The 26,012-nt window shown below is 39.4% G+C and overlaps 1 protein-coding gene across 1 annotated transcript in view; it reads right to left on the bottom strand.

The window, feature by feature from the left end:
- PGM2 (phosphoglucomutase 2) overlaps positions 1-10,149 on the bottom strand; it is a 34,486-nt gene extending 24,337 nt beyond the window's left edge. Inside the window, 4 exon segments of the mRNA XM_011365629.2 lie at positions 611-717; positions 5,045-5,174; positions 5,176-5,195; positions 9,989-10,149. Of these exon segments, the coding sequence (XP_011363931.1) occupies positions 611-717; positions 5,045-5,174; positions 5,176-5,195; positions 9,989-10,084 (353 nt within the window). The 5' untranslated portion in view covers positions 10,085-10,149.
- Positions 10,150-26,012: the final 15,863 nt, after the last annotated feature.

Genomic DNA, 26,012 nt, shown 5'->3' with positions numbered 1-26,012 from the left:
ACCAGCTTCTTTATGTTTAATTGTGGCTCCTTCTTTGCTTTATGATTTTAGAGCAAAGAGATAAAAGTACATACCTTACAGGTTGTTGTGAAGATTAAATGAGTAGTGCCTAGCTTACATTCAGCACTCAAAGGATTGCTAGCCTGTCATCATCATCACCACCATCACCACCACCACCATCATCATCACCACCACCATTACCATCGTCATCTGCTCACAGCTTCATAAGAGTCTCATTGGTTTGGGCATATTACAAGAACACAGCTTAAAATGGGCATTCAAGAATGGAAAGGAGCTCATGAGGCTTAGTAGTGGGAGAAAGAAAATGACATAAAAGGAAGAAAGTGAGAGGGAAAAATAATATTCTCTCTTAATTTTTTTTTTCTTTTAGATAGGTATTAAATTCTAAATTGCTGAAATGATTTCATTTTCTTAACCCAAATGTAAAATCAGAATTCTTAAAAGTTGCAAACAGAATTTACCCATCATTTTTATAGTTAAGCAATGCAGCTGACAAATGCTTTTTAAAGGCAAGCTATTGAAATGGTGATTAAAAATAAAGTCACAACATACACTACAAAGATATCATTTTGTAAATATCTTTAAATACCTTCTGCTGCTGCCTCCACTTGCTGGGTGAGCTCGAGCATCAAAGCTGATCACGACACCTCTTTGCTTAAGGTCACTGAATTGTTTTTCCAGGTATCTGCAAAATCCCTAAAAAATATCCCATAGATTAAAAGAATATATATGTTTTACCACATCATATATATATTTTTGGCATATACCTATTTTTGGCATATATTTTGGCATATTTTTGGCTTCTACAAGAGAGGAAAGAAATACTGTAGCAGAGAGGAAAGAAATCCCTCAGTAACTAAACAAACTGAACAACAGAAGAGTAACAGCTTTAATTATTGCCTGTCTATATGTATCAGGTACTGTGTCTGACACTTAACTATTATCACTAACCTCGGATGAACTTTGCCAAGAAATTTCATTTTACAGGGAAAACTAAGGCTCGGAGAGGCTCAGTGATTTGCCTAGATACACAAGTAGCAGAGCCTGGAATTGCTCCCCAGGTCTGGTTGGAAGTGGTTCAGTGCTGGGTTAAAAGCACACAGTGGGTTTGTGGGTTTGGACTCCACTCCGCCACCTATAAGCAAATATCAAGTTCCTTAACCTCTTTGTGCCTCAGTTTCCTCTTCTGTAAAACAGGAATAACAACAGCACCTACCTCAAAGGGCTGTTATATGAGTTAAAATACACCATATGCTGAGAATCTAACACCAAGGAAGCACTATGTGTTTGCTATTAGGAGCATTATTTTTATTATTTTCCTAAGCCTATACTCCTTCTTCTATATTAGTTCTGAAATGCCTGAGGACATGGGGGTTTTTCAGACATTTTTGCCTGCTCTGTATTGTCAGTAGGTCAAAGAAACTTAATATGTTTGATAAGATGTTGACACTTAACTAGTTTAAAGATGTTCTATTTATTTGTGATATTGTTTCCAGCAGGCAGAGGTCTTAAGGAGGCCATAGCAGTCCAATTATATGACCTAGCCAATTACATGGAAAAAAATTGTGCAGAGTTTGGGTTATTACCATTTGCTTAGAATTGATGGAATACATAAGTCTTGTATCTTAGTGCACGCAATAACATTGCAAAAATCCAAAATATGGAAGATTAGAACACATTAGAAGATGTTAAACCTATTGAACTTTGAATTCAATAGGTTTAGATTACCAGATAAAATAGGTTTTATTACAGAGCAAAGAGAACAAGGTTGATTGGGTAATAATGATGGTTCACATTACTCACTTCACTTTGATTGAATGAAGTCTTGTAAAAAATAATTATAACTCATTTTGGTTGGGGGGTGCGGGGGGGCGCAGGGGAGGTGGATACTTCATAGCTTCGTTGCCAGAGCCGTGCTGGTTTAGAATGCCTTTGGTATTTCCTGAACAAAAACATTGTGTTGGGCATATCTTCTGAGGTTGAGTGATACAAAGAAATAAGGACACATGTGTATTGGTTTTGTGGGTTCCCCAGAAAGCACTGAGATGCTTGTAACCTTCTCTTTCTCCCTGGTTGACTCCTATCTTGTGGCCTTAAAGCTCAAGGGGCAAAAAGCATTCAGCTTTTAGTCCAAAATCTCATATCTCCAAATTGCTGAGGCTGAGGACCTGAGAGAATGGCTAAGGGAAAGGGCGATGCTTATTCTATAGGAAAGACTCAGTGTGGGATGAAGAAGATTTTTCCGAATTGAAATGTTATCTTAGGACATAAGAAATAAACTTTGTATGGCTTCAAAGGTCAAACTATGACCAATACGTAAAAGCTACAGAAAGATAGATTTTGACTCAAAATAATGAAAGCATTTTTTTAAGTTTATTGAGGTAACATTGGTTAATACAATCATATAATTTTCAGGTGTACATTATAATTTGACATCTATATATTCTATTGTGTGATTACCATCCAGAGTCCAGTTTCCTTCAGAAACTATTTTTTAATGAGAACAATCCAAAGATAGATAGGCTATTTCAGAAGACAATGGGTTCTCCATCATTGACGTTTCGTGGCTTGGTTACGTAACCTAAGAGGAAATTATAACCTCTACTGATGAGGGAAACAATATAAAAGTCTCTCGCTGATCTCTACCCTGTTTCCCACTAGGGTGTTCTAGACTCACATATATCTGCTCCTTAAATCCAACCAGATGGCTTTTGGGGGCACCATTAGGATGACAGTCCACATTGGAGACCAGCGGGCAGGGTGCCGAGGCCATAGTGAAAGCCAGCACATTCTGTCACCACGCTAGCCAAGGCTGGGAGTGGAACCTGGCTGGGGGGGTTTGTCCTGGGAATCTTTTTCCTCTAATTTGGAAACCACTCCTAAGATTTTAAAAATGCACCTGCTACTCTCATAACATTGCCTTAACTCTTGGCCTCCTCGATTCCTGTTGTTTCAGTGTTTCAGCGTAGGCTGGACGACCACTTTGGAGTGGTGGGGAATACAGGGGTAATTATCCCAAGGGATTGAACCAGATACCTTTAAGGGATCTTAAGATCTACTCATCTTAGTTTAGTAGGATTCTTAGCTATTACAGGGTCTACTCCCAGAAGAGACCTATTTCCCTGGGGGAGAGAGGTATGAGGTAAGTCCTAAAACTTTTCTAGGGAAAGATTTCATCATTCCTAGAAACTAGATGTAGATGAATATAGGAGAAAAGGCTATAGGTTCAATCCCTTAGAATTCTCCCAAATTAGGCCAAACTGGAGGAGTGACCAATAGGATTTTCCAAAGATGGCCATGCCAATATATCCCATCCCACACGCTCCTCTCATGTGACATTGACATTCCTCCATTGAGAGGTGGCTGTCTACATGCCATCTCCTTAAATACTGACTCACTTTTAACAAATAGGGTATGGAAGTGATTTGGGTTGACTTTCAAGGTGAGATTATAAAAGTCAATACAGCCTCCACCTGGCGCACACACTCTCTCTCTCTGCTTGCTATATCCCAGGCCACATGTAGTGAGTGGTCCAGGCCCAGCTAAGGTGTCAGGCAAAGCCAGCAATAACTGCAGATGTATGAGTGAGGGGGCTTTCAGACGATTCCAGGTTCCTAGCTGCCCAAGTGATGCCATGTGTAACCGAGATTAACTGTCCCCACTGAGCTCCATTCACATTACAGATCTGTGAGCAAAATTAACTGTTTAACATCAGTGTTTTGGGTGATTTGTGCTACAGCCCTAGTAAACAGAGCAGAAGGTGACCTTCATCAGCAGCACAATTCCGTGTTATCATCAAGTAGAACAGGATTCCCAGGCTCACTCCATTCCTAGCCTGCCCGCAAAGATGTCCGGGAGCCCTACTGCTAAACAAGTATTTGTGGCTAGGGGTTCCCATGGCAACTCTGTATTCTCAGGCAAGGTTTTCCTGCCTTCTTAGGGTTTTGCTAGAACGTGCCCAACTCCCTTTTACGAAAGGTACATGTAATCACCATTAGTCAATTTTTCTAGCCTTTTCTTTTCTAGAATTAAAGTGACCTTCATTTTTAACAAGTCCAAGTAGTTGGAAAAATGGAATAATCTATTCTTCATTTCCATCGTAAATGGAACTCTCCATACTCAGTGGCAAAGGCTTCATCTCTATTTCTAAAGTTGTGTCTATACTCTGAGAGTAAAATTTATAAATGAAGGCAAGGGAACTCAGCAATAATTTCCACCTATACTATACAATGAAACTAAACCGAATTGGCTCTTGGTTACTCTGGCAGTAAGAAAAACTTTTTAAATTCTTGCAGCTGTACAGCCAGAACAAATATTACAAGACCATCATAAAAATCAGTCAGCTTAGTTGGTAGATTTGTACTGGAATGAAAGCTCCATCAGAAAATCTCTCTGTTTTAGTCATTATTATATACCCAATGCTTGGCACATAAGCACTCAATAACCCTCTGTTAAATGAATGAAAGAATAAAAGGCTGTATGAGTTTTGAAACAACTATGGCTTCAACCAACTGTGCGAGCCTTACTTTATGGAATAAATGTGTGACTCTCTGTGCCTAGGCAAACCCACAAGACCTGGTCATATTTAAAACAAATTAGACCTGTCAAACACAAAAGGATCCTGGGGTTAAATTAATTAAACAAGGAGGCCATCGGATTGAGATAGTTTTAATGCCTTCAGTAGCCTAAGAAAGCAAGCTAAAACCTGTTAAGTGAGCCAAAACTGAAGCTTGTAAAGGCCTCAGGGTTAAGAAATCAAAACCTAATGCTAAGTAGGCAGTCCCAAATAAGGCAACCACTTGATCTATAGCCAAACTATAATTTCTTTGTTCTGCTTCTGCCTCTTTTCTGTAGTCTTTTTCCTAGCTCCCTTCAGTAGAGTGCTCCCAACCATTTCATTCAGTACTGCCAATTCGAGCAGATTTTTGCTCAAATAAACTCCTAAAATTTTTAATATGCCACAGTTTACCTTGTAACACTATGGGTATATTAAGAATAACTAAGAAATATAAAAATGTGGTACCTGTGTAGTCTGGATGATGGTTAAATCGTTCATATGAGAAATTCCCGCTCCCATAGCAGCTCTGAGGCCAGCTGTCCCAAACTTCATTCGAGCCCCAAAACATTTTTGTAGTTCTTCTTTATTACTTCCTGGACTCTAGAGTTAAAGGGTTCTGCAAAATAGAAATGTATACACCAGATATAGCCATGTGAACAACAGAATAAAAAATCTGAAAAATGAAAAAATCTACAATAATTCTACCTGGAGGAGAATATATATATATATATTACTTTATGAAATATATCTATATCCATATCTACATCTATCTATCTATCTATCTATCTATCTATCTATCTATCTATAGCTATAGATATAGATATATGCTTTTCAATATTTTGATGCTTTTGACATTCGAAGCATAAAGTTTCTTTTTAATTATAATGAGTGATATTGTGATATAATAATACATATTTAGTTTTAGAATAGTTTAGGATAGTTTTAGAATAGAAATATTTAGCCCTTGGTTCCTGGCACGGAACTTCTAAAACCCTTAGAACTTCTGACTAAGGAGAGGAGCATCTTTTGCTATTCTTAATAACACTTCTTCACAGCCATATTGAGTTTACACTAATGAGATGACTCTTGGAGGATGGGAGCTAGTTGTCAGGGGAGCCAACCATATGATTGGAGGGTTGGAACTTTCAGCTCCATCCCTGGACCTCCAGGGAGGGGAGCTAGGCTGGAGATTAGGTTCAATCATCAATGGCCAAGGATTTAGTTAATCATGCCTATGTAATAGAACCTCCATAAAAACCCTAAACAACAGGGTTTAGAAAGCTTCTGGGCTGGTGAACACACAGAGGTGCTGGGAATGTGGTGCTCTTGGAAACGGCGTGGAAGCTCTCTCTGCACCTCTTCCTACATACCTTGCCTTGTGATCTCTTCCATTGGCTGTTTCTGAGTTGTGTTCTGTATAATAAAACTGGTAATAGTAAGCGAAGTGATCTCCTTAGTTCTGCGAGCTGTTCTAGGAAATTATCAAACCCAAGAAGGTGGTCATGGTAACCCCAGATTTATCACTGGTTGGTCAGAAGTACAAGTGACAACCTGAGACTCTACTGGCATCTGAAGTGGGGGCAGTATTGTGGGACGGAGTCCTGAAGCTGGAGGGTCTGTAATAACTCCCCGGAGTTTGTGTCAGAACTGAGCTGAATTGTAGGACACACATTTGGTATGGAAAACTCAAACAGTTGATGTCAGAAGTGCTCTGAGTAGAAGAAAACAGTCTTTTCCTTTATAATGTAAGTATTATTTTCTTTCCTACGAAGGCAAGCACTTCTGGAGAAAGGAAATGAACATACAGGTTTTGGGGTCTGACACCCAGAATGGAATCTCAGCCACACCACCACTCACCAACTCTATTCACTTGGGCAAACAGTCTAGGTCTTCCTCACGAAGTGGTTTTTGAGGTGGTTTACATTAAATTAATATAAAACATCTTTCTCTGTCTGGCATTTAGTTGTAGTCAAATGTTCATTTTCTTCCCTAATATCTTCAAATTTTTCCAGAGAGTGATAAGGTTATGTAATTTAAATCAAAATCTTACTTGTAATGTTTTATAATTTGTACAATGCTTTCACAAACCTGGTTACATTTAAATCTTATAATGACGGCAAGAGGCAGACAAATATCAAAAATCCCTTTTCACAGATGGGAAAGCCTCAGAGATTAATAAAAGACTTGCTTAAAAAGCATAATCAGCATTAACTTAGTGCCTTTTCTATTACATTAACTGCTTCAAATAGACATTCACATGAATCATTTAAATTCATTTTACATTGCCCTATTTTTTTTGTATAACAGTTGCAGAAAATGTTAAGAATAGAGAAAAATGACAATTATATTAATTCCATATTAGACATTTTAAATGAAGAATTCAGAGGAACAATAGAGTAAGTTCTTTATTTCTATCAGTCATCAATCATCCCACGAGATGAACATGCGGGCAAGATGTGACCGCAAAATTAAACTTTGTAATGTTATTGCAATAAAACCTTGGCTTTCTGGACTTCAGCCCACATTTGCAGATCGTTCCAGATTCAAGAAGAATCAAGTAAAAGCTCACCTTTTTGGTTAAAAGCAATAGTCACTGATCACAGAGCACAATTTGACCAATCAGAGTGTCAGCAGCCCCCAAAGAGGAGCTGAGGTCTGGAACATAAAACGATTAGTATTTGTCAAGTGAATGAGAAAGCAAAGACTTTCAGGTCACAGCCAATATGTGGTGATCCTCAGTGTAGATTCGGAAAATCCTACCTGGCTTTCGAGATCTATAAAAGACCAATAGCCTGAGAGAAACTAAAGAAGGCAGAGAGATAAGAATGAAAAGTCAAGAGAGCAGCAGAAGTGAGAATCAGCTGTGGGAGTGACCAAAGCTGACAGCAGCTAAAGGAATAGGGATGAAGGTCCAGTGGGAACAGGGCACCTGCCAGATACCTTGCTCCTTCACCCTTGGGGGACTCAGACCAAAGAGCTCCAGTGCTTTTAGCTGGTGGGAAGTTCCCTCTGTGGCCTCTCTCAAACCAAAGAAGAAATCAAGAGAGGAAAGAACAAGAAAAGTGGGAGTGATCAAAAAATAAAAAGGACAACATTCCCTCACCTCCAACCAGGGAGGTATTATCCCTCTACAGATACAACATTTTGTGGAAATCGGGTTTTCATTTCTTCAAAGGGAACGTTTTATGGAACAATTCATTACCAGCTGTGCCTCTAAACCATTTCTACACACTCCAAGTTACTAAGTTATCAGAAATGGAAACACTTTCCTTCCCTAAAGAATTACAATGTCTTTCCAGGAAAAGAAAAACCACTCGAGTTGCCAATAGCATTCAAAAACAGGACGTGCATTCCACCTACAGCGACCCAGAGGGCAAAGAGGGGAAGCTGGCCCTGCTGATAGGATGTGCAATCAGCTTCATTTTCTTAACAACTATTTTAGGTACAGGTACCTTCCGCTTTTCCAAAGTGTGTGTTATGAAATACCTACATTAGTACCAGGTTTTGCTAACTGAAAAGAAATGGGGGAGGATTTTCACTTTTATGAAAAAAGGCGAAAAGTGAAAATAGCGATTAGCGTTTGTTTGGTAGCAGCCCTTACAGAGGTGGTAGCAACTCCAGCAGCAAGAGAGGCCGCTAAGCTCCTTTCCCAGGAAATACACTCAGCATCTCAGCATCAAGCCCAATAGCTTTGAACTGTGTCTGTGAGCATCTTTGCTTCATCTTGGTTTATTTTGTTCATCCCTTAGCAAGATGTGTCCTAAGAGAGCTCATAGGGTGTTAGGCTTAGCTTAAAACGATGTGATTAAACATTTCGACCAAGGAGAATGACATAGAGACATTGCATGTGCTTCGAATTTGCCCACGTCCACCATTCATCCTATCTACATGCAGAAAGAATCTAGAAAACTGACAGACAAAGTTACTACTGGTTCTGCTAACTGTAAAGAGGTCCACTTTAGTTAGTATCTACTTAAGGATAAGATGGAAAGTCTATTGCTTGAGTGAGTTTTTGGGTATACGAAGTGAAAGTGTGGTGTGTATTTATCACATCATTCCTGCTTTTATTATATGTTAGCGTTATTTTAGGTTTAATGTGTATTTGGTATGATTTGGTAGGCTATTTTGGGGGGGTCTGGGAATGCTAAAAAATTTTTCCATATAAATTAATAGTAACTTGTTTCAGCTTATGAAAGGTTTCAGAGGAATACTCTACTTTCAGAGAGCAGACAAAATCTATATCTACTATGTGTGGGCCCTGCGTCAGGCTTTATAAACCATGAACATTAGTGAAAGAGTAGACAAGCTCCACTACACGATTTGCAGGGGTCAAGTGCAAAATGGGACCACTTGTTCAACAATGAAAAAAATTTTAAGACAAGACAGCAGAGTATTAAACCAAAGCTGCGTCCTCCTAGAACGAGTCCTGTGCCACCGAATGGGTCCCACACCTTCGAAGTCAGGTCTGCAGACAGGCATTAAACAAGTAAACCTACTAACAAGTTTTTATTTTGGCTTTTTGACCAATCTCAGTAAGAATGATGAAGGAAAAGAACAGTGTTTAAGGAGAGTATTAGGGAGAAATAATTTACCCTTGGGAGCCAGGGTAGGCCTCTTTCCGTAAGCCACATGTAAGTTCGAATCCAAAACATGAAAGTAACAGCATCAGAAATAAGTTCAGCAGAAGAGAGCAGAGAACATTCCAGGAAAACGAACATCAGGCCTGAAGGAACAAGCAGGAAGCGAGAGACAAGTTAGAAAAGAGAGGAGTCGTGACATGTCTGGAGCTGGACCCTTTATTCTCTCTTTGCTCTAGCATCTAAGAGCGTGAAGGGAAGAACTACGGGTTGCTGCGTGTAAGGGGTTCCCTCTCATCTTCTCAGCAAAGTCAGAGACTGGAGGAAGCCACCTGAAGTCAGGCGGGGCCCCGCCGGGAGGACCCGTGCTTGCAACGAAGCACTTGGGAGATGTGGATGGGAAGGGTGGTCTGCAAAGTGCCTAGGAGGAAAAGGAACAGGCGAGATGGAACGATTCTGGGTGGGCGGGGGATGCACCCGCGACATCAGAGGACGAGCTGGCGGTCTGAGTGACCCAGACGCCTGAGCTCCGCAGTTAGACAGTACCCTGAGCTTGGCCGCGTTCAGGCCGACCCGGCTCACACCCCCAATGCCGAACTGACAGCCTGGCAGGAGGGATGGCTGGTTTTCTCTCGGGACAACCCTTCCCAGACAAACGAAGGCCGGACCCGAGGAAGCCTGGCAGCTGCTGCGACCTCCTCCTCTGTCTTCCCGAGCGGAGGGAAGAAGAAAAGGCGGGCGCCGGCATTCGCCGCGGGAAAGGCGGCGCCCGGGGCTAGGCAGAGGACCCCGCACCTCGCTTCGGCCGTCCCAGCACCCTGTCGCCCCTTACCCTGTCCCACCGTAGCCACCGGGCCGTCTCCTGGTCCAGCCGGGTGTCCGTGGCCGGGCCACTGCCTCCCTTAGCCGCAGTCGCCGCCGCCGCCATCCCCGCTGCAGCCACCAAGCTCGGGCGGAGGTGATCGCGCCCTTCCGGCAGGCAGGGGAGAGGCGGGGACCGGGGCGGGGAGACCCGGCGCAGAACCAGTCGGTCTGGGAGGACGATGACGCGCTCTGTCCGGGATCACGCCTCCCTGCAGTTCATCTGCGCTCCTCTGGGAGTAGCCGGGCAGAAGCATGGGGTGGGGAAGTAGGGTGCTGAGTCTTTCCCATTATCCCTGAAAGGTCCTCAGGTCACCCCCATTCATACACTGAATTCCTACTTGTGTGCCAGGTACAGTGTCAGGGGGCTGGGATCCAAGGATGAGTAAACTCAGGATCCTAAAAATTAAGTAGAAATTCCGAAGGTCAAAAATAACCCAGAAATATCTTGAACAAGAATAAAGTGGGAGCATTATGATAAACAGGCGGTGAAATGGAATGGAGCGTCCAGAAACAAAACTACACATGTGAGGACAGTGTCTATACCTCAGAGGAAGCACTGCAGAGCAAGGGGACAGGACTTTTTTTTTTTTTTTTTTTTTTTTTAGTTAATGGTATCCGTGTCGAATAAAGAAAAAAGAAACTTGAGCTCCAAGGTCATATCACATGTAAATATGCATTTCAGGTCAGTTGTAGATCTAATTGGGAAAGATGAAATGAAACTTCTGGAAACTAATGATAAGAATACCTCATCATTACCCTGGGATCACCAAGCCATAGCGATGCATGCAGTGAACATGAAAAGATAAATGCAGAATGTTTCCAGCAGCATTATTTATAATCCCCTAAACTAGAAACAACTCAAATGTCCATCAACAATACAATGGACACATACATTGTATATTTATACAATGATACAAACGAATTATGGTATATTCATACAGCAATGAAAATGAACTATTATACACAACACCATGGATGAACCTCACAAACATTATGTTGAGGGAAAGAAGCCAGACCCTTCCTCCACCCATCCCCACCCCCCAAATACTAGCTCATTCTGTATATACAAAATTCTAGAATAGGTAACAATATAGGGAAAGAAAACAGATCAGTGGTTTTCAAGAACTGGGTTCGGAAGAGGAGCTGACTATGAAAGCACACAAGGGAATTTGGAGGGTGATGGAACTGTTCTGTATTTCGATTGTGGTTGCCATAAACACAACTCTATGTGTTTGCCGAAACTCAGAATTGTACGCTCTAAAGGATAAATTTCACTGGATTTGTAAATTATGTCTCAATTTTTGAAAGTCTTAAGATTTAAAACTTTAAAAAGGAGGCAAAACTAATCTCGGGACATCATGAAGATGATATTCTGGGGAAGGAGGTGAGTGCCTTCTGAGAGGCTGGGACCATTCTATTTCTTGACATGGGTAGTGGTTGCTCATATTTGTTCACTTTGTAATAATTCACTGGGCTGCGTATATGAATTGTGCATTTTCCGTGTATTTTATTTCATTTTTTAAAAAGTAAACAATATATATCCAGGATCTATAATATCTCTTTAAGTGTAATGAGAGAGGCATATTAATTATATAATCACATCAGTTAATGTATAGTTACAAACTGATAAAAATGTTGGAAGGAAAGCAAGGCGATTCCATTAGGGGGTTGTCCTAGGCTCGGGGGCTGCTCTGAGCACTTGAAGCTTACGTGGAGATGCCAGGGAGATGGAGAAAGCCCTAAATGTGGGAAGAAGAGTAGAAAGATGGACAGCCTTAGTCTCCCATCTGGCAGGTTGTCTGTGGGTCTGCCACACTCAGGGCTGTCTTCTTTCTCTGCACTTGACCAATCTTCTTTTCAGTCATGGTAGGACAGAAATTATGGGACACAGAGGGTCAGACCAGGCAGGTCTCCCTTACCCTTATTTCCTTCGCAAATGACAGAGCTCTCCCAGATGAGTCTGTGCAGCTTCCAGCCTTCTGCCAGGGTGGAGTGGGTGAGGGAAGGCTTGGTGCGGGGGTTGGGGGGGTAGTTCTAGGCTTCCCTTATCTTTCCCTCCATGATGGGGGTAGTTGCAGCTGAGTCTCTTTTGCAGTTTGAAAGGTGTGGGGAGTGGCATGGCAAGGGAATATTTTGACAGTTTTCATTACTTTCCTCAGCACAGAAATGATAGGCCCATGGTGACATCCCATTAGTACTATGTTAACCTCTATTGGGACACCAAGGGGCAGATTTCTCAATATTTAATATCAAGGAAAGAAAGCAAGTAGAATTTTCAAGCCCGGAGGAACTTTTCACAAAGTATTGCCAAGTTGTGGATAAATTCTGCTCCCTTAACCTGTGAGGGGCATCAAAATGTCAGGTGCTGTGTGAAAAACAATGCACAATGATCTCACTCTGTCCTTCCCTTCTGTTTCCCATGTGAAGTAGAAACCAGCCTCTTGAAGGTTGTATCAGTGGGGCCTCTATGTTCAGGAGACTCAGGGTCTCCTGTGACTAAGATGGATCATCACTGGACCACTTTTTGTTTCTGATGATAATACTAAAGTGACCGGAAGCAGCCGATTCCCACATATGACCCCAAATTAACATCTGGCTGTGGAAGCCACAGAGAAGAATAGAATGCTGGAGCAGGACAGTCTTTGAGAATAATTCAGGCCTTCTTGTTTTGTAGATTAGAAAACCAAGACACAGAATTTCAGAGCTCTTCTTTAAGACACACAGCCGGTCAATGACAGAGCCAAGATTCTTGTGCCAAGTCTCCTGATTTTCAAATCAAATGTTCAATCTCCTGTTTTGTTCAGCCTATGTCTACATATGACCATAGAGAAAGTTCTATAAACTCTGGTAACCTGTTTCCATGTTACAGCAGTTGGCTCTTGATAAAAAACAAATATTAACCACCTCTTGGCATTTATAATGTTAGGCGGCGCTCAAAATAATTTTGTTTGTGTGTGCTCCCTTGCTGCCCAGGCACGGTTTCACACGTGGTTGTCCCATTTTTGTTGGAAGTCTTCCCAACTTCCCCAAACACTTTGTCAGCGATTCTTCCAGTTCTTTTGTATCCAGCCCAGGAACAGTTATTTAGAAACATTTATTTTGTAATGTTTTAAATATTTACTAAAATTGATCCCCTTGCAACTGTCACTCAGGTCAACTGTGATCATCCATCGCCAATCTTGTTTTATACACCCCCTTCCACTTCTTGAGTACTTTGAAGGTTCCCTATCGTTTCTTCTATAAATGTTTTAGCATATATTTCTAAAAGGTCGACACAAAACCATTATATCACCTAAACATTTTGATGTTGAAATTAGTAATTCCTTAATATAATTAAATGTTTATTTAGTGTTTAAAATTTCAAATATCCAGCAGTATCTTTTTTTCCCTCTCTTACACTTTGCTTGAATCAGGAGCCAGATACTCCTTCCATTGGTTGATAAGTTTTTAGGTCTCTTTTAAACTATAGGTTCTGTCTCAATTTCTTCATAATTTATTTGTTGAAGACACTGGGTCATTTGTCCTATTGGTTTCCCACAGTCTGGATTTTGCTGATTGCATCTCTATGGTGCCTATTAACATGCTGCCTCATCTCCAGTATTGCCTGCACATTCGTTTCATTATAATTTTCATTTCCTGGTCTCTCTCCTGCTATACTGTGACTCCTTGAGGACAGGAATGGCACTATATTTATCTTTGCCTACTCAGAGCCTAGTCTTTCCTCACGTGGGAAAAAGTAAGGTTCTAGAGTTAGGCCTGGATCCTGCCTATACCTTTTGTTCTCTGGGGAACCCTGGACAAATCACTCAACTTCTTTTGGCCTCAGTTTCCTTATTTCTAGAATGGAAGCAATAATAGTGCCCACCACATAAGGATGGTGTGGGGCTTAAATGAAGAAATACGTGCAAAATGCTTAACATACTGCCTGGCGTAGAGTAAGCACTCAGTAAATGTTAGCTGTTGTTACAAAAGTTCTACTAGGTTGGCATTCTGTATTAGTCAGGATGGGCTACGCCCAACTGAAGTAATAAATTAATCCCTAAATTTCAGGACTTAGTGAAACAAAGATTTTTTTTTTCTTGCTCATCTTACATGTCCAGGGTAAGTCAATGGATGCTGTATTTCCCACAGTCACCTGGGGATCAGAATTCTTCCATTTTTTGGCTCCTCCGTCTCAATATGTGGCCTCTATAGTCACCATGGAAGAGCAAGAGAAAAGTGTGGAGGTCATAGAATGGGTCTAAAACGCTTTTGCCTAGGAGTGGCTTGTGTCATTTCTGCTCACATTTCATTAGCTATAACTCATCATGTGAACCCAATTAACTGCAAGAGTGCTAAGAAATAGACTACCCATGTGCCCAGGAAGGAGAAGGGAATTGAATAGGGATGGGCCTTCTATGTTGACTGTGATTAAATGTTAGGGCTGTTGCAAATATCATTGTTTCTGGTATATTTCTAACAAGCAAGCAATAATCCTTAGATACCACTCAGTTGAAATTTAGAACCACAACCTGATAGAACAACCCGTTCTCCTCCATCTAATAGAGTGATCAGACCATGCCCCTCATCTGTTTCCAATCCTCCCCTAGCGTCACAATGTACTTGGAATAAAAACTATCTATCTTTTACCATGGGCTTCAAAGTTCAACATAATTGTCCCTGCCCCTGTCCCTGATTTCCTGCCACTGTGCTCACTCACTGCGATCAGCCATGCTGTGCTGTGCTGATCCTTGAATGTGTCAAGTAAGTGCTGGCCCGAGGCCTATGCCCATCGCTGTCCCCCAGACATCCCGATGACAGATGTCCACATTTAATTCAGGCTTCTGCTCAAATATCACCTCATCAGAAACACTGTCCTCTGTAAAGTGCTAATAAATGTTCAACGACTACTCTGTGAGATAAAAAGCTCTGCTTTGTAGTATTTGCCAGTTTCCATGGTGTAAATATATCCACAATGGCTGATTTCAAGCTACCAACGTGACGCCACTGAACACAGAGTTGGGAGGAGATGTGCAGAAGAACATCCTTAAGAGTATTTTCAACACTGAGCTATAATAAATGTAAAAAACTTAATGAGTGTAGATAATAGTAACGAGTAGTAAAATAAATAGAAAATGGTGAATTTTGAGTATTTATTACCTTTGCTTTTATTATAATATATTAACTTGTAAGGCTATATAATTTAATTTGTAATAACGGCTGTGTTTAACATCTGGCTAGCAAAATTCCTAAACATTTAGCAGTCAGCTCTGATGAAACTATCATGAGCTGTCACCGACACACCATCGCCTCTCCTGAAAGGCAACCTGCACCACCCTCTTATCTTTATTTTTCTTCAAAGTGTTTACTAGTGACATTATCAACTTGACATTATAAATTTGATTTTTAAAAATATTACCCTGCTATAATGTAAACTCTTTTTTTCTGAATGAGTCTCCAGTATCTAGAACAGTGTGTGGTTCATAATAGGTGTTAGCAAGTTCTTGTTGCAGAATGAATCAGGGTCCCCTTGCTCTCAAGAAGAAAAAAGAAAGATAGAATGTAATAATAATATAGGCATACGTCGGAGATACTGTAGGTTCTGTTACAGACCACTGCAAATAAGCGAGTCATAATCTTTTTGCTGTGGAGAGTCCTGCCTTCAATTTTGTAAAACACACAATGTCTGCGAAGTGCAATAAAGCAAAGTGCAATTAAACAAGGTGTGATTGTATGAGACACAGGTATAACACCTTCGCAAACCTTTTCTCTAACACAAGCTAGCATTGCTGAACTCCACCAAGAAAAGCAAACTGCTTGTCACTATTCTCTAGTGTTCCAATTTCAACTTTGGGGAGAGAACGAGTAACTAATGTGTCAATAGATTTTATCAGTATGCTCGTTACTGGCCATAAACCCAAAGTACACGGGCAGCAAACATTTCTGCACATCAGTTGGAGTAGAGTATTATTCATTGGTGAAAAAACTTAAACATTTATTACATCTATTTTCGATAAATAAGTTTATAAAATTAGCTGTTTTTTTCTCATCACTCATTTTAATAATTCTTTGAATTCGAGCTCCCATCAACAATTTAATTCCTATCAAGAATTAAATTCTCATCAAGAATTTAACGCTGGGGTTGGTTTGTGTTCCTTTTCTCCAACTTTCTCTCTCCACTTCTCTTTTCATTTTTCACGGGGCCCCATTGTCTAGCACACCTTCTCCCTGCCCCTCACTCCCAACCTGTCACAATCATATCTTCCGAAATGAGTCATTCATTCTCATTAGTTGGTGACCAGTTAAGCATGACTGTGTCCTTTTGCCTGAGGTATTCAGGTATTTGATGAGGCACTAATAAGCTGGTGCACTTCAGGGAAGTGCTGTCACTAAACTGCTGTGTGCCTTCGTTTCTGTCTCCATCAGAAGAAGAGATGCCCTGACCACATCATCAGAGTATGTGAGAATAAACCTCTCTACGAGATTCATGTTTGAAAACTTCGAAGCCCTCTAAAGTGTTCATATACTCATTCCAGCTTAGAACCAAGTCTTACACTAAAAAAGGCATCTGTACAAAGTGTTGATTTAAGAGACTTAATTGGAAGGGAAAGATTATTTTTTTTCTGAACACCACATAATTCCTGATGTTTCTGAAATGTCCTTGTTTTGGCAACTGAATATTCAGCTTTGCATTGTAAGTCAGAACCTAGAAAATCTGCAGTTTCTGTTTGGGTAGCCAGTGGGCAAATTACTGTGTTCCAAATGAAGCTGCTTGATACACTGCATTTTTCTTTGTCATAAGGATTATTTAGATCTACCACTTCCTCACCTCAGTTATTTCTAATTCTCCCTGCATTATATGGAATTTAGTTTATTCTTCTTGAAGTGAACAATATTAGAAAGGACACCAAGAATGTACTGAGAAAAGAAATGCTGGCCCCAATAACATTATACTGCAAAGATAATTTACAATCATAATTTAAGGTAGATAAAATGGCATTAAGTTCCTTAATCATAAACTCTATTGTGTTTAACGCAAGAAAAAAAAATTTAAACCTGAAAACTTTCCCATACTTATCACTGTTTGACTTTTCTCTAGTTCAAATTTCTTCAATGATCTAAGCCTCCTCCCTGCCCCTGTCTTTTCTACCTGTAGAGATTATATTATCATTTTCAATGACTCATGCTTCCTCCTCCTTTTAGGAGAATTAAACTTCAACCCTTTACCCTGCGATATGCAGGGACTTCCTGTTGGAGGAGTAACTTGCCCTCCCCATCAGTGTTGGGCTTGGTCATGTGACTTGCTTTGCTAGTGAAGTGTAAAGAGAGGAAACATGGATCACATTTGAACAAAAATAAATTTTAACAGGCGCCACATATTTCAGGCAGCGCTCCTTCCCTCTGCCACTGAACAGCATGAATTCTAGCACCTGACCCAGAGACACTGCCATGTAATGTGGCCAAGAGACAAATAGTTGCTTCTGTAATTTGCTGGGATTTAGGGGGCCGTTTGTTACTGAAGCAAAGCCGACTAACCCATCCAGGAGTGGTTTTCCCTGCTTTGAGGATGGCTAGAATAAAGGGATGTTTGCATTTTAAAAGTCAGCCCTTCTAATTTTTCCCATACTATATGAAGATAAAAATATTCAGAGAAAGTCCTCAGGTCATGTTTGACATTTCTCCCAGGTCACTAGCTTGATGAAGGACAATCAGGGCTTTTAGCCTCTTCTCAATGGTAAAAACAAAACAAAGCAAAACAAAACACCCACAATTGTTTCTCGACAAATTCCAAGTACCATGTACCATAAATAATTGAAAAGTTTTTACTACTAAATTTTTCATATTTTGGTTTTCAAAATGTTCTTTGACTAACACACAGTTAAATAGACTTCTGCAAAAAGCACAAAGGAAGAAAAGATTCACAGTTCTTGAATACTGGTAATTATCACATTCTGAAAATACTATGTCAGTTTGACTTGATGAAATCTTATTTAAAGGTGGTGTGACAACTATAATTTGCTCTAGACAGGCTCCTTTTCAACTCAAGGGCTTAGGTAATTATATAGTTGGACATCTAAATAATTAAAGGTTTTCAGTGAATTTTATCATTCTTCATGTCGAAAGCCCCTTGTTTAGTTTTATGTCTTACATTTTTATGTATGTATGTATGTATGCATGCATTAGTTTTTAATTTTAGTAATGAAGAAAAAAATTTTATGCTCTACCATGAAATTACCTTTTAAAACATTTTTCATAGGAATGTACTAAAACATTGAATGGTTTAATTTTATATAACATTGATGATATATATCTAACACACAAAGGCTAGATGCAGGAGATATGATGATGAAAAAGAAAAACAGAATAAAAAAGACTCATAAAAGTAAATAAACAATCTTAAATCACAAAATCAATTTGACAGATGAATATTAAAATGTTGATTTTATTAATGATAAGACTTGGATTGAGGCTTTGCATCAAAAATAACAGGTTGGCCACATACATTTGTTTCCACCTCTTCTAAAATCACACTAGGATGGAAATAAGCAGACATATTAGGAAGATCTACAAGGACAAAGAGAATGGGGAGAGGTAGGAAACAGCAACACATTTTGGAGGTTGGAAAGCAGTTGGAAGACTGTAACTAACACAGCAGACATGAGAGAGATGAATTTTAAACTGGTGGAGAAAGCCAGGAAGAACCCAGGTCAAAGACAGAATCCCCCAAAGGCTTGGGAATTATAGGCTTGGGTGATTCTGGAAATGAAAGTAAAGGTGGGGCTGAAAACAGAAAGATTCGTTGAAAGTCTGTTTAAGAAGCAGTTAGGTCTCTAGACTTTTCATCCTCCATGCCAGATAGTTGTCTCTTCCCTGCACACACCAGCAGATGGCTGGAGGTTTATTCTCTGGTGTTTAAATCAAGGGTCTCTTACTGAGGAACCCCAGATACGGGTTAAGACCAAGATACCAAGATGAAGATAGGAGAAATGTTGAGAGGAGTGTGTGTGTGTGTGTGTGTGTCTGGGTGTCTATGTGTTTAAAAAATGTAACATCATCATCTTCTATGGTGCGATATCAATAAATATGTTTAAAAGTAAAGAAAATCAAGATGTATCTATATTAAGCGTGTTATTTAGCACTATTGAGGGAAATAGAAAAGAACTAGTTAAAACGAATTAAACGAAGTTGCATTTTTGGAAATGGTGGTGGTTGTGCTGTTTCTCATAAAAGCCTTTTAGAATTATGTATGACTCTTTAAACTATAGACATGTGTAACTTTGATAAAAATAAAAAAATAAACAAAAAAATCTGTATTAAAGAAGAGACTTTGAGGAGAAGCTAAAAAGCTGTGTGTGAATTTGGCCCACTTAGTTTCCTTTCAGAGACTGAGCTCTGGGCCACCACAACCTTCAGAGAAGCCTGAGAAGGCACAGCCAGAACTGTAGGAGGAAAACCAGGGAGTGCGGTGTTCTGGAAGCCAGATGAGGCAAGTGTTTTGAGGAAGAATGGTCAGCTTTCTCAAACTGCTGCTGAGAAGAAAGAAGGAAAGTTTGGAAATGATCAGCGGAGTAAACAATGTACAAGTTCTAAGTGTTTTCTGGAGGTTTCCAGAAAGAAGCCATTAGCCTCCTACTTCAGTGATTCCCAAATCAAAATTACCTGGAGACCTTAAGAAAAAAAAAGCTCTCTCACTCACACACATGCACATACACAAACACACTCAAAACCTGAGCGATAGGTAGACCGTTGTGTATAATGGGGATGGGGCTTAGGAATCTGCATTTCAAGAAGCGGCAGTTCTGATTCTGGTGGTCGTCCAGGTCTGGGGAGCACTGGCCTGGCTAGACTTTATCCAGAATGATAGCTGACAACTGGGCACTGGCCACAGGTAAAACTCCCACCCCTTCTCAAACTTCAGATATTTTGTCCTTAATGATAATTCACTTATCTAAAGCTTGCCTTCATATTGGCTTCATATCTAGCATCATTTCGAGCATCTTGTTTTAAAATATTCATTTTGCTTTAAAAAAAGGAAGGCAATGGACTGGGCTTTGTTGGGGATTTTTCTTGGAGAGTTTCCCATTGTAGGTGATATCTATTCTCGTGCATAAGCACACTCCTCATTCAGATGTTGAAGACAGTTTGTTTCATTTTGATGAAAGTGTTAGGCATTGATACAAAGAGGTAAAACTGCCTTTTGTAAAGAACAACTTAAGCAGTAAACAATACAGTTTATGATTCAGTTATTAATCCTACAGCCCTCTTTTAAGCCATAAGACTTCCTGTAACAGTAAAAATAAACAATACTTTCTCTTGCATTAATGGTTATTCATTTCTATTATGCAACCTAATAATACTATTCTAAAAGTGAAAATAACTATTAAAAACAACTATTTTTTATTGTTGTAAAGTATACATAATGTTATTTGCCATTTTAACTGTTTTTAAGTGTATGGTTCTGTGGCATTAAGAGCATTCACGTTATTTTGTTGCTATCACCACCATCAATCTACAAAACTAAAACAACTCTTTTTATACAATGTCTAAAGATAGTTGTTTTATACACTTAATATCTATTAAAAATTAAATGTCGGCTAAGCTAATTAAAACTAATACAAATATTAAGAATATTAATAAAATAATAAGAGCATCTTGAAATATATCATTTCCTCTTTCTTCTACTGTGTTAGTTTTCTATTGCTGAATAACAAATTACTCACATTTAGCAGCTAAAAACAGCCAACATTTTACATTCTTTTTATCAGAGTAAGTCTTTGAAATGCCATGAGTGTATTACACTGCCATTACATCTCAGTTTGGACTAGCCTCATTGCAGTGCTTTATGGCCCCGTGTTAACATACTTGCTGCATGAAGACACCCCAGTTGTAATGAGGACCGCCTGGACCCAAGCACTTAAGAGCTTATTCTTGATCTCATAAAAAAAGATTGCAGGACAAATGCACAGGCACATGGCAATTGGGTCAATTATACTCAACTCACTTTGTACCATCTGGTTTTGTAGGAGGCCTATCAGTGGTCTTAGCCAGATGAAATCCCTCCAGATGGAGGAGCTGGGAACCGCATGACATGGCCTTGGTCAAGAGACAATGGGAATATGTGATCTAGAGAACATCAAATTCCAGGATCTTTTCAGACTTAACCTAAAGTTGGTTAAGCCAAGGTTAGCCAAGATACAGTCAAAGTTATTATTAATAGCTTCTCTCGATTATAGCGAAAGTGTTCAAATTACTACCATGACTCATATGTACACAGACACATAGTTTCTATATTTCTATAGCCCATCGACTTTTCCTGTCCCCACCAGGAGAAGTTAATGTGTGTACACTAGGGATGGGAGTGTATATTGGTTGAGCCACCTTGGAAAACAAGCAAAATTGAAAATGTACACACTCTGTACTTCAGCACTTCCATCTTAGGTATATCACCTAGAACAGAGGTCTGCAAACCTTTTCTGTGAAGAACCAGGTAGTACATATTGGGGCTTCATGAGCCAGAAGATCTCTGTCACAGCTACTCAGTCTGCTGCTGGAGTTGTAAAGCAGCCATAAGTCACATGAAACTGAATGGATGTGCATATGTTCTAATATGTTCCAATAAAGCTTTATTTACATAATTTCACACCTCACAAAATATTCTTCTTTTTCTTTCTTTTTTTTCCCAACTATTTAAAATGTAAAAATTATTCCTAGCTTGTGGTCCATACAAAACAGTCAGTGGATTGTCCCAGAGGAACTGTTGAGGTTCGTGCAAAAAGTTTCCAGCAGTATTACTTGAAATAGCAAGAAAATCAAAAGTCTAACACAGAAACATAGTAGTGAGAGGTTCATGCAAAAAGTAGCGAGAGGTTCATGTAAAAAGTTTCCAGCAGTATTACTTGAAATAGCAACAAAATCAAAAGTCTAACACAGAAGCATAGACAATGAGCAATATTAAGACATATTCATAAGATGGAACACAGCATAGCCCTGAAAATAATGAACTACATCTACAAGCAGCAGTATGGATGGATCTCAAATCCTTAATATTGATCAAAAAAGCAAGTCACAGAAGAATTTATACTGTATGATAGTTATATTAATGGTATAAAGGAGGGCATGCAAAATTAATATGTGATAAAACTATAAAGAAAGGCAAAGAAATAATAAGCAGTTCAAAAAGTTGTCCTTTAGGGACAAGGAAAGACGAAGATGTTTTGAGAGAAGCATACAGAAGCTTCCAAGTATTTGGAATCTTTCCATTTCTAAATTTTCATGCTGGGCCTTCAGGAGTTCCTTTTCTTCTCATGCTTTAAATGTGTATGTATATACATACACACGCACACACACACACACACATATATATATAACTTAAAATGTAATGTAATTTTTTTAAAAAAGCATCACCACTGACAATTTGAAGTTGAGACAGCACTTTACTTCACATATTTGTTTACCAATGAAGGGTTTAATCCCATGGATCTTGATTTTATAGGAAAGGGTGCCCTCTTCAGGCAATATGTCAAATGTTTTTAAAGATTTTGAATAGAAAAATGTAGACTTTAAAAACTACCAGAAATACATAGAAGCACGCGACTAAAAGCACTTTGTGAGGTATATTTTATGTCGATTTGTAACCAGCCTAAAGTATTTTATTTTTAGAACTCTCTAATGGTGCATTTTTTCTATTTTCATTTAATAATAATGACTTAGTTTAGCTAGCTTTAAAAATCCTCATTTTCTTCTTGCTCTAATTTCTATTTCTTATCAATATATGAAATCCCTTAGAATTCTTTCTTGGAAGATTTCAGGTACAACTGTAGGAATGCTTATTGTGAGATGCCTTCTTTGGCCTGTAATAACACCAAGAGGTGGGAAAGACTGAGCTTCTTGTCACTGGCAATCGCTTATATATTCTTGCAGATATTTCAGAATTTTATTTTTATTTGGAGAAGGAAAATCTATTCGAATGGAAGATCTTGTGGGGACTCCTCTGGTTTGCCTCAATATTTAATATATGCCTCCATTTAATATGTATATTACATTACATCTATGAAAAGGATCTAAGCAAAAATTGCCATTCAGTAATTACTAAAAATGTAGTTGAAGTTGTAGCATTAGTAGCTTGGAATTAATAAGTCGATTTCTTGATTGAGTCATTACAATTTAGTTAAACAAAATTTCTTTAACTCACCCAACAGGCATCTATTTATGATTATTATTATAACCTTAAATCAAACATAGTATTTATTCTTTAAGATCATCTTATACCACCACTGTATTAAAAGTAATCTTTAAAAAATCTCTTTTTAAAACAGTATATGTTAGTGTGAAAAAGTTGCAAAATATTTGTTAACTTACTCTTTTGCTTTTCTTTCATGGCTATCATAAACTTAATTTCTATGGAGAATTTTATTGGTCCTAAAATTGTTTTCTAGAAAAAGATATTAAGTAAAAAAATGGGTGGCACTGCTTTTAAAATATGTACTACTTTTATTATGTATGGAAGAACAAAAAGTAGATGGTAGAAATTAGAACCCTAGAATTTTTAAACTGGAAGAGATTTTAGAGATCGCTTTTTTGTCTGCCGCCCGCTACTGAGAGCACTCACCCTCAGCTGAGTAAATTAAGTTCTAAAGTGGTCACTTGTTTGTCCCAAATCACACAATTTTAGTAATCGCGATAACTCTTTAACCAGTTTCAAATGAACTTAAGTAGCAGGTTGGTTTTTATCCTAATGGAATAGGATATTTAGTGGGCACCGGGCATGCCCATGCTTTTCCCGTTGGGTAGCTGGGAGGCAGTGTTGCATAGTGGGAAAAAATCTTCACAGCAGCGAGAGAGAACCGGGAGCTGGATCCTGCCGGTAGGTGGCAGATCTCGAGCTAATAATTAGGGTTATAAATGGGAATTACAATACATACCCTATTGGGTTGTCATGGAGCTTAAAAGAGATGCACAGTGCTTGGAACGCAACAGACTTGCAGTCCATAGTGGCTACTGTTATACTAGCTGTATATTTATGATATATAAGTGGATGAACGTTGTGTAACTGCTTTCCTTCTATAGAGTTCTCTGTGTTTCTGATTTATAAAAATAAATAAGTAAAAAGGCAGAAAGTTGTGCTTAATATTTGTGCTGGTAATGACTTAATCTGATTTTCTTCATGACTCCAAGATGTGTTATGACAGGGACATCAAGGACCAAATCACCCAGCCTTTTTGGCTTTTTTGCTTCAGTTACAAGGTATTCACATTGCTTTATTTTTATAGATACAAGCTAAGCAATTTTAATGCATCTGCTGTTAGTTCGAGGGGTTACTTTGAAGAGGGTTAGATATTATTGCTGATAACTTGTCTGTTTGCTCTTAGACTCTTTCTCTGCCCTCTCCCTGCTCTGCTCTGTATGGCAGGCACCTACATTTCTCAGGGTCCCTTGTCAATTGGCTTCTTGATAAGTTCAGCTAAAGGGAAGCACTAAAGGAAGATTTAGGGCAAGTAGGAGGAGAGAAGCCAGAGTATTTCTCTCTCTATGTCCCTCCCTTCCTCCCACCCTCTATGTGTGTGTGTCTCTCAATCTTTCTGTTTCTGCTGGAGTCTCCCAGGGCAGTTGTGTATCTACCTCCTGCCCATCAGCCCCTCTCTCCTTCTGGGCATTTCCCACTGGAAAGCCCCAGTTTTGGAGTTCTGATAAAACCATCTCATGCTACGGACCTCCCCATCCTGGGCGTGGTAGTGGCTTCCTATATCTCTAATTTCTGGGTAGCCTCGCTGATCCCTGTTTGGCTTCACAAGTCCTTTTATAAATTCATCGCATTAAATTCTCATTGCTGGAAAGACCTAAAGGGTTTTCTATTCTCCTGACAGGAAATCATTAAATTCAGACAGCTTCCTGTTACCTGAGAACACATGTCTATTCAAATGGGGAGTTACAATATGAAGCAGAGTATGCCTGGTCATCCATCAAATCCTTTCTCTGTTCTCCCAGACACTCTGCTGGACTCCATTTCCCAGCCACACAATGGATTGCTGGAAAATAGCATATGGATTAAATGTATGCCTGGCATTTCCAGGCCTGATTTGTTAAAATCTTTCTTCTCTCTCTCTTCCTCTTTCTGCTGACTGAACTTTAAAATCCAGGGCAACTCTGGAAGCTGATGTTGAGGTCAGAGCCTCCTCCTGCCTGGGCCCTGACTGTCTACGTGGAGCAGACCCTTCTCACACAAAGCACTGCCGATTGGATTTGAGATGAGTGAGAGATAAACTTCTATTACGGGTAGTCTACTGAGGTTTGGGAATTTGTTGGTTACAGCACTTACGCAACCTTAATATATAACCCGAGAACATTTTTTATTAGAGAAAATAGTGGTTTAAGAATGGAGGTAGATGGGCTTGGAACCCCCACTCTGCCACTTACTAGCTGTCTGACTTTGAGTGAGTCACTAACTGTCTCCAAGCTTCAGTTTCCTTTGCTGTGAAATGGGAATAATAATTCCTGACCAGGTCACGCTCCCATGGTGATGTGGTGAAGAATTACATGATATCTATATATGTAATTCTAAATGCAATTAGTACATTATACTATACTATATTATATGTAATTAGTGAGAATTCAATAACTGTTAGCTATTTTGTTATTAGTCAGCTAGAAAGTAGATTGGCTCTTAAAAACAGCTTCCCTTGCTCTCTGTGTGTCTCACATAACCTTAGGACACGTGAATGTAAGTTAAGTATCATTTTTAGATAAATGGAACATCATTACATAGTCAATCACATGGCCATTGAACTTTCTTCCTGATGTTGTCATTAGATTTTTCCACCACAGTTGCTGGAAAATAACGTGGTTGATTCCATGTTTCTAGGGAAACTTGAATGTGCAATTGAAAGGCTAAGTAGGAACGGGACTTTATAAACCACAGCCTCACCTGACCTTCCCAGTTAAGATGGCCAACTCCTTCCTTTGAGCCCTCACTGCCCATTTGATACTCTGTGACATTTACTTGCTGTACAGCCTTG

The sequence above is a fragment of the Pteropus vampyrus genome, unplaced genomic scaffold (assembly GCF_000151845.1).
Source record: "Pteropus vampyrus isolate Shadow unplaced genomic scaffold, Pvam_2.0 Scaffold5, whole genome shotgun sequence".
NCBI classification, from domain to species: domain Eukaryota; kingdom Metazoa; phylum Chordata; class Mammalia; order Chiroptera; family Pteropodidae; genus Pteropus; species Pteropus vampyrus.
The sequence above is the reverse complement of the archived record's forward strand: the minus strand, read 5'-3'. Positions and strand labels throughout refer to the sequence as shown.